This window comes from Talpa europaea (assembly GCF_964194135.1).
Source record: "Talpa europaea genome assembly, chromosome: 15".
Lineage (NCBI taxonomy): Eukaryota > Metazoa > Chordata > Mammalia > Eulipotyphla > Talpidae > Talpa > Talpa europaea.
In genome coordinates, this window is record NC_140083.1 from 58,132,344 (window position 1) to 58,148,097 (window position 15,754).

Sequence of the window (15,754 nt, forward strand, 5' to 3'; positions counted from 1 at the left end):
GGAACCATGGAGCATGTAAAAATTGAAAGCCACATGTCATGTCTCAGGACACAGTCTTCACTGACACATTAAGAGTGGGATAGGTGGTGTTATTGTAGGGGGCCGGACTGGACGCGGTGCAGGTTTTCTGATCCCATGCAGACCGGGTAAAGGAGGAGTCAGAGTCCTCAGTAGTTTTGCAGGTTTTTTATTTGGGGTTCACCAGGCATATGGCAGGCAGGGGTGCTGGCTGGGGGGCTGGGAGGCTGGCAGGCCTCCCAGCCCCCAGCAAGTCTTTACTCTATCTGGGCTCTCTGGCATTCTCTGCTTCTGCGTCGGCTTCTCCTTCAGGTTCTGCTGCTGCTGGCTGGGGCTGCTGGCATCACCCCGTGACGCCGCCCTTAAAAGCACAGTCTTAGCTCAGCTGAATCCCATCTACCTATGCCCACACCCTATTCCAGGTGCCCGCCATCAGGCATGCATTCAGGACCGCAAGGATCCATCATCTATCCTGATGGCGGAAGGGCAGAAAAGCCTGACATTTTCTTTACCCTACAGTTATTTAACAGCTTCCTTGGACTCCTAGAAATTGTGGCACCTACTTATCAAAAGCACAGTGTTGGAGTCAAATTATATCCCAAGAGAGTTAAATCTTCTGAAACAGCTGATGAACAGGGAAGTTTTCCTTCATTTCAGGTGGGAAGAAAATTGACTGTTTGTGGAACAATTAAATGATTGAAAATAAAGGAGTAATATTACAGAAATTGCAAGGAAAAGAAGCAGTAAACCATGAAAGAGCCACAGATGGGGTCAAAGAGCACCCTGATTGTCTCAGTAAAGAGTAAATTTAAGGAGAAGCAGAAGGGAGGAGAAGGGAATGGTTCGTAGTAAAAAGGCACTTTTCCTTCTTGATGTAATCTCTATAAAATGGGAAAATTGGAGCCAATCACCTCAAATTAGATGGCATTTTACAAAATGCATAGATAATTATTGTTTAAGTAAATTTGCAATTGGCATTTGTGGGAAATGGAAATTATGTAAGTTATTAAGTGACTTCTTTGTTGTATCTGGAATTTAACTCCGTCAAACCCCAAATAAAGTGTGTTTCTTATATCCACAATCTATAAATGACTACTAATTCTCCTTATTCCAGGACCCCCCCCCCCAGTTAAATGTAGGTTAGTCACTAATTTAGGTTTTTAATTTAATCAGTTATCTATTAGCGCTAGCGTATTTATCATATCACTGAATGAAATCAACTGGCAACATTTTTTTAAAAGCATATCTTTTACTTAAAAAAGGGGAAAAATGTCTTATTAGAGAAATGATTCTGACAGATTAAGGATTAAACTTACATTTCATTCCAGTTAACCAAGAAAAAGAATAACTTTTTGACTGGAATGTTTCTGCAGTTTCTCACTTGGCACAGCTTCTTTCCAGCATATGTAAGCCAACAGGAAAATGAAAATGCTTTATAGCTAAAAAGAAACAACAGTGATTCAATAAGTGGAACATTATGGCAGAGACAGTTTTCTATATAGGTCATTTTTTATAGTGAAAAGTCAAATGATAAAGTGATGTTTGCTTGTATAAAGTGGGCCTTAAAATTACTAAAGAATTTATGTTGATGATGTCAGCAAGATGGCAGAATAGTAAGCCCCAGAACCTCCTTACCCATAAACATAGCAATGCAGCAAAAACACACAGATCAATTCCTAATCCAGAAACCAAGTGAGGAGCATCTGCATCCCAGGGAAGTGCAGAGAACAGAAGTCTATAGGAAAATTAATTGCACTGATTTTCTAGATCCCCAACTACCAGCATTACATAATGTGTTCAGGAGGAAACTCCCAACTTCCAGCTTTTCCCTCAGGGAGAAAAGAGAAGATTGGAACACAAACTCATTCAACACTGTCTTTCCTTTCAGTACAGTGCAAAATAAATAGGAGAAAACCCTCATATACTGGCTTTTCTCCCTTGGGAGAGGAAGGGTTGGAGTGTGTGTCTAATGTTCCCTGCCTAAGGAACTGGTTTCTGTCTTTCCTGTCTTAGGGAACTGATAGGATGTGATAATTTCTAGAGACCTAAGGGATCATGGGCTGCTGAGGACAAAAGAGAGCCAGAAAATTTATTGCTATTCCAGAGGATCTGTGCTATCTGTCATACTCTGGATGCCTGGCAGTAGCTGAGAGTAAATAAGAACTGTGCAGATTTTCAATAGGGTTAGAGAGCCAGGAATACCACAGATAAGACACTGAAAGGGATAAGAAATTATGAACACTTAAAGAGTGAAAACCTTTCTAATTGAGAATTCATACACATAAGTCCAGAGATGATGGGCAGAAAAGGTTTGAAGGACCTTTAGATCTCTAGCTGGGCTCATTGGTTACATTCTTTCCCTATGTAAAACCAATTTTTAAAGACTGGAAGACATGAGGTTTTTTTTTTCAAAAGCATAGATCCCAACACAAAATAACAAGATACCGGAAAAAAGAGGTAAATATGGCCCAACAGAAGAGTAAAATAAACCTTATACTAACCTTAAAAAAATGGAAGTAAAAAAAAAAATGGAAGTATATGAACTACTTGACAAAGAATTCAAAATAACCATTATAAAAGTATTCAACCACCTCAGGAAAATGCTGTATGAATAAAATGAGAATATCAATGAAGAAATAGCTAATATTAAAAAAAAAGTAAAAATTTTGGAACTGAGGAATGCAATAATTGATTAGAAGGAAACCACTAGAAGGGTTCAACAGCAGATTTACCAAGGTGGAGAAAGAATCAGTGAACTCAAAATAGGTGATTTGAAATTATTCGGTCAGATAAAAGTAGAATCAAGAGTAAAGAAGCCTAATGAAGGGCACCATTAACCAGATAAACATACACATCTGTAAGTCCCAGAGGACTTAAAAGAATAAAAGTAGCAGAGTGTTTATCTTTAGAAATAATGGCTGAAAACTTCTCATTTCTGGGAAAGGAAGTAGATATCCAAATTCAAGAACCCAATGTAAAAAACTTAGCTGAGCTGAATATCACATAAAAACACATTAAAATCAAACTATCAAAAGTCACAGATAAAGAATTTTGAAAGTAGCAAGAGATAAGTGACCCAGTAAGATAAGTGACCCAGTAAGAAAGCATCTCCTAAGTTTAGTAGCAGATTTCTCAGCAGAAACTTTATAGACCACAAGTATGCAGGATGATATATTCAAAGCTATGAAAGATAAAGTTGTCAATCAATATCATATATGGCAAAACCACCCTTCAACAATGAAGGAGAAATACTTTCCCAGATAAACAAAAACGGAGGGAGTTCATCACCACTAGACCTGATTTACAGGGAGTGCTTCAAGTTGAAATGAAAGGATGCTCAATAGTAACATGAAAGTATATGAAAATACAAAGCTCTCTAGTAAAGAAAAATATATGGAAAAATACGGAATACTCTAATGGTTGTATTTTAATTATGCTATAGAATTTAAAAGAGAAAGTACAAAAACCTATGATTTAAAAGGTATGTAAAATGCAATAATATGTAGAATGTGATATCAATAACAGTGTGGTGAGGGAAGAAGAAAAGAGTTCTGTTCTGTGGGACATCAGACAGAGTCTGATACAGCTCGGTGGCCTCTCCATTGATGGAGATAGTAGGAAAAGAGTGGAAAATGCATTCAAGAGTCTGACATTTTTAGGTAGCTTTTATGAGAAACATCCTATCTCACCAAACTGAGAGCAGTAATGGGAACTGGATACTCTGGGTGCCTGGCAGTAGCTGAGAGTGAATAAGAGTAGACTTTTGTATGTGATCTATGATTAGTAGCTTAAAAGAATCTGTAAATATAAGATGTCTTAAAGTCCGTGCTTAGCAAAAAGAAAATGCCTACCTATAGAAGATATACAGCAGAAAAAAATGACAAAATCAATGCATGCTATTACATAAAAATCAATTAAACACAAAGGAAAACATCAAGAGAGGAAAGGGGAAAAACTGAGAGGAAATAATGAAGAATTGACAATAGTTAAGTCCTTCCCTATCATTAATTGCTTAAAACGGGGCCTCCCCAGTGGCGCAGCGGTTGAGCGCTGGTTTGCAAGGGTGCCTGCAGCCTCTGTGGCACCGGTTCGATCCCAGGCTGCTCCCCGGCCACCAGGTGAGGGTCCCACATGGCGCGCAGACCTCTTCTGCCGCCCGCTGCTCCCCTCAGCAGTGTACTTCGTTCCTTCTGCTGCTCTGCTCCCTGCTCTGGCTCTGGTGAATTCTCTCACCCTCCCGTGCTTCTGACTGTACCCAGTGCTTGTATAAATAAATAAATAAATCTTTAAAAAAATATTACTTAAAATGAATAGATTAAACTTCACAACTAAAATACATAACATAGCTGAATGGATAAAAAAGCAAGTTCCAACAATATATATTCTGCAAAAGACTCATGTAGACATACAGAAACATACATACAAAGTGAAAGGACAGAAAAAGATATTCTATGCAAATGGTAATCAAAAGAAAGCAAGGGTAGCCAAAGTTATATGAACAAAAGTCAAAAATTGCATAAGAGTGCCTCCCTGCTGGCACAAATGTTAAATGTCAGCAAGCCACCAAAAGCTATCACCAGCTACTGCAACCTGAGTTTGGTCCCTGGCCCGGGAGCTAACACACATGGTGCAGCAGACCTCTCCTGTCTCACCCGTTGCTCCCTTCAACAGTGGATTTCAGTCAATCTGCCGTTCTACTCCCCACTCTGTCTCTGGTGAATCCTCTAACCCCCTGGACTTCTGGCCTAGACCCCAGTTCTTGTATGCATAAAAAAATAAATCTTAAAAAAAAACTGTCATAAGAGACAAAGAAGGACATGATAAAGGGGTGAATTCATCAAGATGATGAAACAATTGTACATATATTTGCAGCTCAAATTGAAGCAAATATATTAAGCAAATATTGACAGATTCGAAGAGACAAACAGCAGCAAAATAATAGTAGATTTCAATCTACTAAATCTATTAAACAGAAGTTTAATAAGGAGACGAAGGTTTGCACAACACTATAAATCAAAGGAACCTAACAGATATACACAGAACATTCTGCCCAACGGCAGCAGAATATATATTCATATTTTCTTTCTCTCTCTATTAATTGGTATTATTCATTTAAGTGAAACATAAAAATATATTAGGGCAATCACTAAATAGGATGAGTATTCCATAATGATATAGAAATATCTATACATATATATGTATAAAATGACAGTGATATATGATACACTGACAACATGCAGTTATTTTTAATGTGGAGATGGGTAAAGAATTGAGGGGAAGGGATATTCATTGGAAATAATGCTTAAAAATGATTCTTAGAACAGTAAATCTACTCTGAGTAAATTCCAAATTTTAGGAAACTTTAGCTCCAGCAAGCAAAAAAAAAAAAAAAAAGCAAATTATACTCTAATTAGAAGCTATGTAAAACTTTAGCACTTTCATGAAAAACTCACCACCACTCACCTATGCACCCAGGTCTCTGGAATGTTGTGGGCTGCATACACTGTGAAACTGAGATGGGAATGCAGCCCAGGATTTACACAGGGAATGCTAACAGGTGCATGTAGAAGCTGGAAATCTGCACAAAAGCTGTTGCAATAGATATCAATTAACCAGTGGATGGATGTGGACAGTTCAGTTGTCACTTTCTTTATCAAGTCTAGGGAGAAAAAAAGGAGAGAAAGCCAGTTCATCTCTGAAAGTTCATATTTATCATAAATCATCAATTACAGCTTTGGAATTATTTATAATGCAATTTAAATAAAATTTAATTAAAATGACTCTACGAACTGAAGCCAATTAGACATCTGTGCATCCGTATGCATTTTTGGTTTGTTGAAGTAGATAGTCAATAAACTTTCATATCTTCAGTTGAGGAATTTAGGAAGCATGGCCTTTAATCACAAATCAAGTCTGGATTATTAATTTGGCATTCTGAACTGTAATTTGCAGTATATTTTATTCTAGTTTATGATCATTTAGAAATAATTTTCAGATGAAGTGCATGTTTTATGCATGATTTGTAAGTACTCCAGACAAATTTTATCTAAAGAATTAATAATAAACTTATAATAACCACCATTAACTGCACACAATCATATACATTGTGCTACTATTAAAAATGAATGCTAATAGTAATGACAGGGATCTGAAACAAGCTTGAAGTGATTTATGATGTTCACCAAAGTTCTTCATAATCTTGAGTTTTACCATTAGTTATTAAAAGGGAGTCTAAGCATTCCTAAAAATCACTTGACATAAAAGGAGAAAGAACTAATACATTTCAAGCATGTACTAAATGAAGGCATGCCAATGTATAGCAGAACCATATGAAAAGGGTCACTTAATCATCAAATTTAAGGGAAATTTCCCTAGAAATGGATTCCCTTTTTCCCAACAAACTCTTTGTTGAAAAAATTCCTACCTTATAGGAAATAGAGGGGACTTATGAAATGGACCAGAAAGATTGATGGACTTTGTTCCAAGTCAGGAGAGGTGACACTATTACAATGGAGAAAGCTTATGAGGATGATGAAAATCATCCCAGGCTTCTTACTAGGACCAATGGATGCCCTATTTATATGTAGTTATGAATGAATGGAGAGCTATAATCATAATGTGCTCACTACTTGCAATTAATATTCAACTACAATAGTGCTTTAAAAAATGAAGAACAAACTTAAAAAGCACATTTCCCCACCCAATTAGGAAAATCTTTAGCTGACAAGAGTTTTAAGTTATAAAAAGAATATATGAAACAAAATAAGTTGTAAATGGAAACTCTGGCACTTTCCTCTGAACCCCTGTGGACTGAGCCTTGAGGAGGGGTGACATAACTACTGTGGTCATGACCAAAAAACAATGGGTGCATTATTTGCCTGGGTCCCTTCAGCGATGGCAGCTGTCAGGTCTCATCAATGCTGAAACAGGCCTACCACAGGCTATTTCTGGTAGATGAGGCAGATAGAAAATGCTGTGTAAGCAAAAAAAAAAAAAAAAAAAAAAAAAACCCACAAACAAACAAACAAAAAACAAAACATGCTGGACCAGACAGAAGTACGGAAATGGAAATGGCACAATATTGGGTATTTATATATTTCTAGGGCCTGGTCCTGGAGAAATGAAACATATCACCAGTGTAGCCTGTTGAGGGACATCATAGGGATGATGTGGGGTCCTGTGCACAGCTGCACCCAGGCCTGAGGAGGGAAGTCGGACCTGCCAGGATGTATGAGCACAATGTCCTGAAAGGGCCTAAGGGCAGCTTGGCCTGGAGCCAGCCCACCTGTGGGTTGACGCTGCTGGGGAGGGTAATGCTCAGGAGAGACAGAGCAGCTTCTGGAGGGACCTGCACTGCCTGGGGGCACGAGGCGGCTGGACTTAGCACAGCAGGTGGAGTCACCCTCAGGCTCCCGTGCCAGCACATGGATCTGGAAGGTTCTCTATCGGGTCTGTTTCCCGACACAGTGGAAAACGCGGTGGGGACACCTGCAGCCGAACTATGCTGGCCTTGTGGACATGTGGCAAGGCCTGGCAGAGGGTCTGGAGGTTTCTACGGCCGGTCACGGAGGAACGGACGCTTGACTCAACTTCTGCCTCAAGCTTGTAAGTCGCAGACTATTTGCTCCAGCCTGTGCACGACCCGGGGTCGAGGTGGCCCTTTCCAGGGAGGTGGCGGGTGGGAAGGGGAAGCCTGAGCAAAGGATGTTCACAGGGCCTTGCCTTTGTGTGGGGCCTGGACGCCAGTTGCTAGGTTCCACGTTACTCGTACACGGCGATGCCTGGGGCAGTGCCCTAGTCTCCAGGAGCCGGGAGCGGTCTCTAAACCCCAGCCACCCGTCCCCTGCGCCGGCCCTGCGCCCCCTTGCGCTGCCTCTCCCCGACCACCGCAGCCCAGGAGAACCCTGGTCCGGCCAGGCCCAACATGCACAGAGAACTGTGTGCGCCTCTGGAGATACTGTGATCTTACAAGGGCACTGCACAGTGAGGCGGCCCAGTATGTCACAGTGTTGTTTATTCAAACACATGCACTTCTGCACAAGATGTTACTGAACCAGAAGTCGCCTTTTGGTCTCTAGTTTTTTCGAGAAAAAATAATACAAAGAGCTAGTTTTTCCCTCCAGCAGGCGCCTGCAGTCGTGGCTGCTCTCAGCCTGGCCCTCTGCAGCACAGTCTGCAATTAAGCATTTAGTTGCTGTTGTTCAAGGCATGCTATTATTCACTTAGTTATTCATAAATATGTACAAAATTTTTAAGATAGACAAATTTTACTTATTTGATATATTTCTTCAATTGTGCTCTTTGTTGAAACAGCTAGAGGGGATGAGGCCGAGTGAAAGAGCTTTCATTAAACTTCTCTGAGTAATGAGCAGTAACAATTAATGGAACAGAAGAGTAGAGCAGCATAGAAACAGTCTGAAAAGAGGCCTCATCCAACTCTGGAAGCCAACCAACTGGGATTCTCTTCAACGGCGGGGGAGAGAAATATAAATTTGTAGAAACATCTTGCTTCCAAAAGCCCAAATTGTGCTATTGGTACTCTGAGGCAAACTTTTTGTTAATAATTCCTAGTCATGTGCAAATGGATTACATCCACAATAAACCATGAACATGTGTGAGGAATCTTACAAATTCAAGCTCCAACACATACTTTGGGGATTCTTAATTATTTAGATAATTACTCAAACTATACTCTGCGTTTTGTGCAAAAATACAGTTCTTGGTTGTAATTCATTTCTTCCAGCTAGAATACAGCTGTGTAAATATGCTGTATGACTTACTTCCAGAACACTGGATAGCCAGTATATTTTAAGTATAAGAAATGTATGAAGGAATTAATATACTGGACATCTTGGTGAAATGTGAAGATGTTTATCACACCTGATTTTATTCTGGGTTAAGAATTACAGTATCATGAAATAAACAGAGACTGCATATATGGTGTTAAGAAGCAGTAATTAGAATCTAGCATATAATGTAAATCTGCAGTTTTGTGAGATCTCATCCCAGCTTTTGTCAAAAATGGAGTTAGGGATCTTGGTTCCAACAGGTGAAAATAAAACAACAGGGGGAAAAAAAGTGTGTCAGTTCATATAGGTGTATCTCCAGCTTTCATATTCCTCTTTCTATCTCTTGGACTCTGTATTAAATTGCTAAGGAGTATTCACTTTCTTCCCTTCCTCTGTGATGTTCTGGAATTTTATGAATGCCTGAAAGAGACTTTTGCACTAGTACATATCCTCTGCCATCCATTTTTCTCTCAATATAAAGTGGGGAGTCCCTCAAATATATTTGAATGTGTTTTGAGTGATGGAATTAGAGTTGAAAGGACATTCCTTAGTACATAACTTTCAACCGAAAGGATATGTAGGGCAGATCAGGGTTATCCTTTGTTCTTTACTATCACCTCTGAATCCAAGGATATTAGTTTGAACTTCTCTGAATCAATTTCTTTGAAGTTACTGAAAGGTTTCACATGCCAGATATTCCTGTGGAAACAAGAACAGCCCCAATACATGCTGCCCAGTAAATACTATCTTATCTTTTATGCACGTTAGGGAACTTGGGATTACAGAGTTTAAATGTCAAAGATCCCAGAGTCAAAAAGTGGCAGAGTTGAAATTCAAAACCAGCTTTGCTTGATGTCAAAAGTCAGACTCTGTTCACACATGTACTATTTTGTATAGAGGCAAAGTCCTCCTGTGCCTTACAGTCTATAGGCTTAGAGCCCCTGTGAACACTAATTATACAAGAATCTAATCATCCTACCTGTTAAGTTAGATTGGTCTTTCAAATAGAACTTGAATTTAAAATTGAAATTAGTGCCTTTGAAGAAAGACATGTACTTTTCTTAGATCAAAATATAATAAATAACTAAATAACAAAATTTTATGTTATCTTTGTAAGGCCATAAGGCTATTTCCAGTATTTCTTTAATTTTTTTTAAAGATTTCTTGACTTCATTTAAAAAAAAAAAAACTCAAGCTTTAAGTTTATAATAGAGTATGGAGTTTTATTCACTTGCAGAATACTTCCATCAAGAAAGGGTCCTAAGCAGAGCATTTTTTCCATTGAAATATCTTTTGTGTTTGTTATTGTAACATTTGGATAAGAATCATAAGTTTTAAATTCTTTTGAGTCCTGAAACTTGTTTCTTTAAAATAAAATTGCATCCATATGTGTTTTACCTTTCACTGAAGTCTCTGAACTTTGATAGAAATTCTGAAAAAGATAAATGGGTGTTACTCAGAAAACAAATTCACTAACCAACCAAACCAGTCATATCCAAAATCTAAACAATGAATTTTCTCTAACATGATAAAAAGACAAAATATATCTTGCTTTGAAATGTCATCAAATTTTTAGTCTTATTGTAACAGTTCTGTAGATATTGCCTTAACTTAGCCCCCTTTCCACAGTATAGATGCATTTCTAGTACTATGATTAGTATGTGTGGTGTTTTTGGTTGTTGCTGAAGGAACATTGGTTATAATATTAAATAGATTTCAATGTGTAGATTATATATCAACAACTGTATAATATCCATTTCTTTTTATTAGTAGTCAATAAGGTGCAAACTTCAGGCAGCACTGAAAAGAGGGTGGATGGAAGTGTGCAAAATTATGTAGGTTTACTGTATGGTTTCATTTTTTTATTTTTAGAAGACTGAAAAAGCTGAGAAAGATAATTTGACTTAAATCATGCCCTAGATTTAAAAAAAAAACTTACATTTTTTGTTATTTAATTTCATGTCCATTAGTAGTACAGTAGCTGTGTGTGTATGTTTGTTTATCTTTGTTGGAAGCCTAGGGTTAATTTGGCGGTTTAGGATTTGCTGGGTATAACTTCATTCTCATGAAAACTAAACAGGGTGACTCACCAGTTCACTAAAAATAATGTCTGAGTCCAAAAGCAATTCAATTTTATAGTAAAATTCATTTTGACACTGAATTTTTAAAAATTAGGCTTTGCAAGTTTGCTTTTAAGGAAAACCAATTAATGAAAAGTCCAAAGTATCATACAAATAAACTAAGCAGTAACTTTTCCTGTAACAAAGAATTTGCTGCTGTATTAGTTTGGAGAGAGATTTCTATTGTGGTTAAAGTACTGTTAATTTGTATGCGACTTTTCACTTAAAAACATCATTCACATGAATTTCAGAAACATTTCTCCTGGGTAAAATATTTCATCTGAGCATCGTTTTAACCACAAGACTTAACAACTACTCATAAGACCTTATGTAAAGGCTATAAAAAGATGTTAGCCTGACTTAACTATATTTGTTTACTCAGAAATATAAACTTGTATTTAAAAATCACCATGACATTTGCCCATAATACAATGTGTAATGCCATATTTTTCACTTTGTAGTTCATTTATATGTGAGCATTTAATGCAACTATGTTATGTGAGCTCCTGGAATATAATTTTGAAGGATGGAAATTGTTTCCATGGCTGAGTAGGAAAGTCAACTAGAGTAAAACTTCATGTGCGATACAATGCTTCATCTTCTAAAACTTCCATTTAATAAATACCTAATTACTTCCCTGTATTGCAGGAATAGTCTCTTGCAAATTAACCTAAAATGTAGCCAAGGAAAGTTTTATAAATTTCTGAATTTGTTGGCAGAAGACTCATAATTCTTAGTAGTTCTTTAATATTAGGTTTATGTTGAGTTGATTGAACTACTTTAATACTGTTAACTGCAGTTGGATTATTGTACAAGTTATATAAAATATATTTACTATTTGTGCCAACATTCTTTTATAGATGAGCTCACAATTAATATAGGATGCAAAAAAAATGAACATAAAGTGTAATTGAAGAAGATGATGAATAAGTAAATTTATAGTGTATGGAATCTGATGGGAATATTGAACTGTTTTGGGCATCAATGTATTTGAAGTAAAGTTGATAACTGTCAGCTCTTCATATGTGTGCATAAAAATCATACACAATTTAGTTCTCACAAATACATATGAAATATAAAATGTAAATATAAGAATTTCATAACTTTCCTAGGAAATACTAATTTTTTTTTTTTTTTTTTTTTTGTGGAACCCTCGCCAGCAGCCAGGGAATGAACCTGCGCTGCAGAGGCTGTGGGCAGCCTCGCAGTCCAGTGCTCAGCCACTGCGCCACCAGGGGAGACCCAGGAAATACTCAATTTTTTTCTTGAAAGATTCTTTTGACTTCTGATCTATTGAGTGATATTTCTGAGAAAATTGTTATTTTTGTTCTTTTTGGAAACTTGGAAATGAATGGTTATTCTTAAAGATTTATTTATTTATACAAGAACCGGGGTACAGGCCAGATGTGTGGGAGAGTGAAAGGATTCACCAGAGACAGAGTGGGGAACAGAACAGGCTGCTCCTGCTGAGGGGAGCAGTGGGCGAGAAAGGAGAGGTCGACTTGCCATGAAAATTAATGTTTTAAAGATAAAGCTTTCATATCTACTAATACTCTAACATCATTTGAAGTGCTAAAATAGACTTCTCTCATTCTTTGATCAGTTGTCTGTTTCTACTGATTCTCTGAGAGCCAGTCATAAAAGTTGCAGAACAACTTAGTAGTTTTAACAGATGGGAACACACATGTCCATTCTTATACATCTGCTCTCCTCTTCAGAGGGAGGCTCACATTTTTTATAAGGCTGGCTGTAACCAGTGACCCTGGTATAATGAGAGCTAAGTGGTGCTTGTGTGAGTTAAAAAACACCATCCCCACTATCTCCAGGAATAATAATGACTTTCATTCAAGCTACAGTATCATTTAGATCTTTTATTAACACTACTCAAACTTACAAGAACTCTGTTGTTTATATATATGCTTATAGTGCCCCCAAATGTGTTAATTCTGAGAGAACAGAATTGATTGTTGAAAGTTAATTTTCACTTAACTTCAGCTGTTAGAAGATTCTCATTATCATTATATAAATTTCCCAGGTTGCTGAATTTATCAAAATACTTATTTTCAAAACATGGAGATGTGCTTTTCAAGACTATTGTATAATTTTCCCACTCTGGTGCAAAATAGAAAAATATGACCATATTAAATTGTGAGCATGTCAGAGTTCTTACTTTTTCATTTGTGAAGATCATGGATCTTAAGATCTACTTGCAAAAACAGTATTGAAGAATACATAATCATTTTATTTCCTTCTATAGTTGGAAGGTGTAATAGAAAGTATTTCCTCATTGAGAAAATCTTAGAAATAGACATATCTGTCTCCTTGTTCACTGAATTTAGAAATTTACTGAATATGTTGTTCAAATTTTGATCTCTTCATTGCTTTATGTTTTTAATTTTAATTTTTTAATTTTTTAGAATTTTATTTATTTATGCATACAAGAGCTGGGGTACAGGCCAGAGATTGGGGGGGGTGAGAGGATCCACCAGGGACAGAGTGGGGAACAGACCAGGCAGACTGACTGAAATACACTACTGAGGGGAGCATCAGGTGAGACAGGAGAGGTTGCTGTGCCATGTGTGTTGCTCCCTGGCCGGCTGGGGATCGAGCTCATGTTGCAGAGGTTGCAGATTGTTTCACAGTGTGGTACTTAACCCCTTGCGCCACCAGGGAGGCCCTGTTTTCAATTTTTAATGAGTGTTTATCTTGATTATCTTTTGGTGTTGTGCTTCTAGTGCTCTTCAAGTTGCCACTGTTCATGTCATGCAATGAAGTATTTAAGTTTCTATATTCATGATATTACCATATCACAAAAAACAAATCCATATTAAAATAAGACATAGAAAGCCCAATAATAAGAAATACATTTTTATAGTCACTTATTGATTAGAAACAGTAAGCACAATGATTTAAATATATTAATTTGTCCACTTGAAATTCAAATTCCATTTGAAATTTTCCAGTAGTATAATCTCTACTGTTCCTTTCCATGCAGATACATGAAAGAAATCACATTCTCTTATGAAGTTATACATATACTGGAATGTGTGTAGAGGCTTGACTCCAAAGGCCTTCCTGTCCTTTGCTGCTTATTAATCCTCTAAACACAAGTTTTTAAAGCACTAGAGTTTAGTAATAAAATGAACATTAAAATAGTAATGCATGAATTCTGTGAGGATGAATTAAAATAAAATAAAGATTAAGTTAAATGAAATATTGTATAAATGAAACTACTTTGCCATTGCAATACATTGTAATTATCATCATCATTATCATCTTAATAGCCTTCTGTTTTATCACTTGTTAATATAATAGCAAGATTGAATGTATTTATCATGACCAGATTTCCTAATCTATTTCTTAGGCAGTAATCACATCTATTATTCGACCTCAGTTTTCTGAGATTTAAAGAAATCACATAATACTTTTTAAACTGAAAAATAAAGCAGGAAATCATTGCAGGGATTAGGATTAAAGAAGCAATGTGTATTGCAATTCAGCAAAGATACCAGAAAGACAACTCATCTGTTCTCTCCTATATATGTGTTTGTCCATGCATACAAGGACACCTACACCTGATAAGCTGGTGGGCATGAAAGCCATTAACAGTCTATACAAAACTTGTCGGTGAATATTATTATTTAAGCACATTCAGCAAGGTAGGATTGTAGAATTGCTTTGTGTTACTTGAAAGCTGTAGTGTAGATATACAAGTTTGTAGCTATGCTATAACTTCAAATGTGTAAAAAAAAATTCCTTTTAATTAAATTTGCTTAGCATAATAGAATCAAGTTTCCATTACCTTCAAATGATTGAAATATATATGTGTACATGCACATGTAGTAAGTCAAAAGTATTTCACACAGTCTTAATTAATTATTGAGCTCAGGTTCAAAATAATTACTTTGTAATAAATGAGTATATTTACCTCTGCTTTTCTCTGAAGAATTAGATTTAATTCATGTACAGCATCTGTAATTTGTTTAGTTTCCACACTCCCCAGAACACTGCATATATTTTTAACGTCTTCAAAAATATTATCCACGTTTTTCTGTAGATGACAAGATTCATTTCTTACAGTTCACTGAAATCAAGATGATGCTAATTTATCTATAATTTAGCTCTTTGCATGAAAAGGAAGTAGCATGAAATGTGGTTGTTTGCTCCTATATATAAAGAAGAATCCCAAAATTGATTTTTCTGTGGCGTGATCATACAATTTGCATAGAGTGAATGCTCAAAAGCAGGACTCCTAAGATTGAACACATAAACTTTAATATTATCCAAAATAAAATGGGAAAAGGGAGTGGGAGAGAGAAAGAGCAAGCACTGGCTAGAGCAGGAGGGAAGGAGGTTGGAGAATTTTCTGCAAAGACTGAAAACAAGGCAACTGACTAAACCCTGTAGAGTTTCAGGGTGCAATTGTTTTTGTAAGCAGTGTACAGGGGGGCAATAATATTAAAAATCAGATTCTCAAATTTCAGAACAAATTTGGGACAACCATATTTGATGTTGGACTGTTTGGGAATCATTTGATTGTACTATCTTTGAAGCAACTGATATTTCAGAAAAAATCACTGAGATAAGTATATTCTTCAGTAATGACTAATTCTTAAAATCAAAATTTCTGACTACACGTAAGATGATTATACCCAGATTTTGTGGTCACATAAAAGAGATTTTATTTAATCTCTTTCTCAACTTTGTACATGTTCTTAAGCTTTCATTTAAAAAGAATCAGTATGATTTTGACCATGTACTTTTCAGTGTATTACCATTAATTATGTTGAGAATTTTGTTTTTTTTTGTTAATTGCATGGATATCAT

General features: G+C 36.6%; 1 protein-coding gene across 4 annotated transcripts in view; it reads right to left on the reverse strand.

Annotated features, from left to right (window-relative positions):
- The window catches only part of PIK3C2G (phosphatidylinositol-4-phosphate 3-kinase catalytic subunit type 2 gamma), a gene marked incomplete at both ends in the record, with an annotated part of 286,347 nt that overhangs the window by 214,404 nt on the left and 56,189 nt on the right, over positions 1-15,754 (reverse strand). For 3 of the 4 annotated variants that reach the window (XM_084255118.1, XM_084255117.1, XM_084255116.1), the window contains 4 exons: positions 1,335-1,457; positions 5,482-5,677; positions 10,206-10,239; positions 14,856-14,978. In XM_084255118.1, coding sequence (XP_084111244.1) covers positions 1,335-1,457; positions 5,482-5,677; positions 10,206-10,239; positions 14,856-14,978 — 476 coding nt within the window. The remainder of the gene's footprint in view (positions 1-1,334; positions 1,458-5,481; positions 5,678-10,205; positions 10,240-14,855; positions 14,979-15,754) is intronic. The other variant, XM_084255119.1, reaches the window with a different exon arrangement.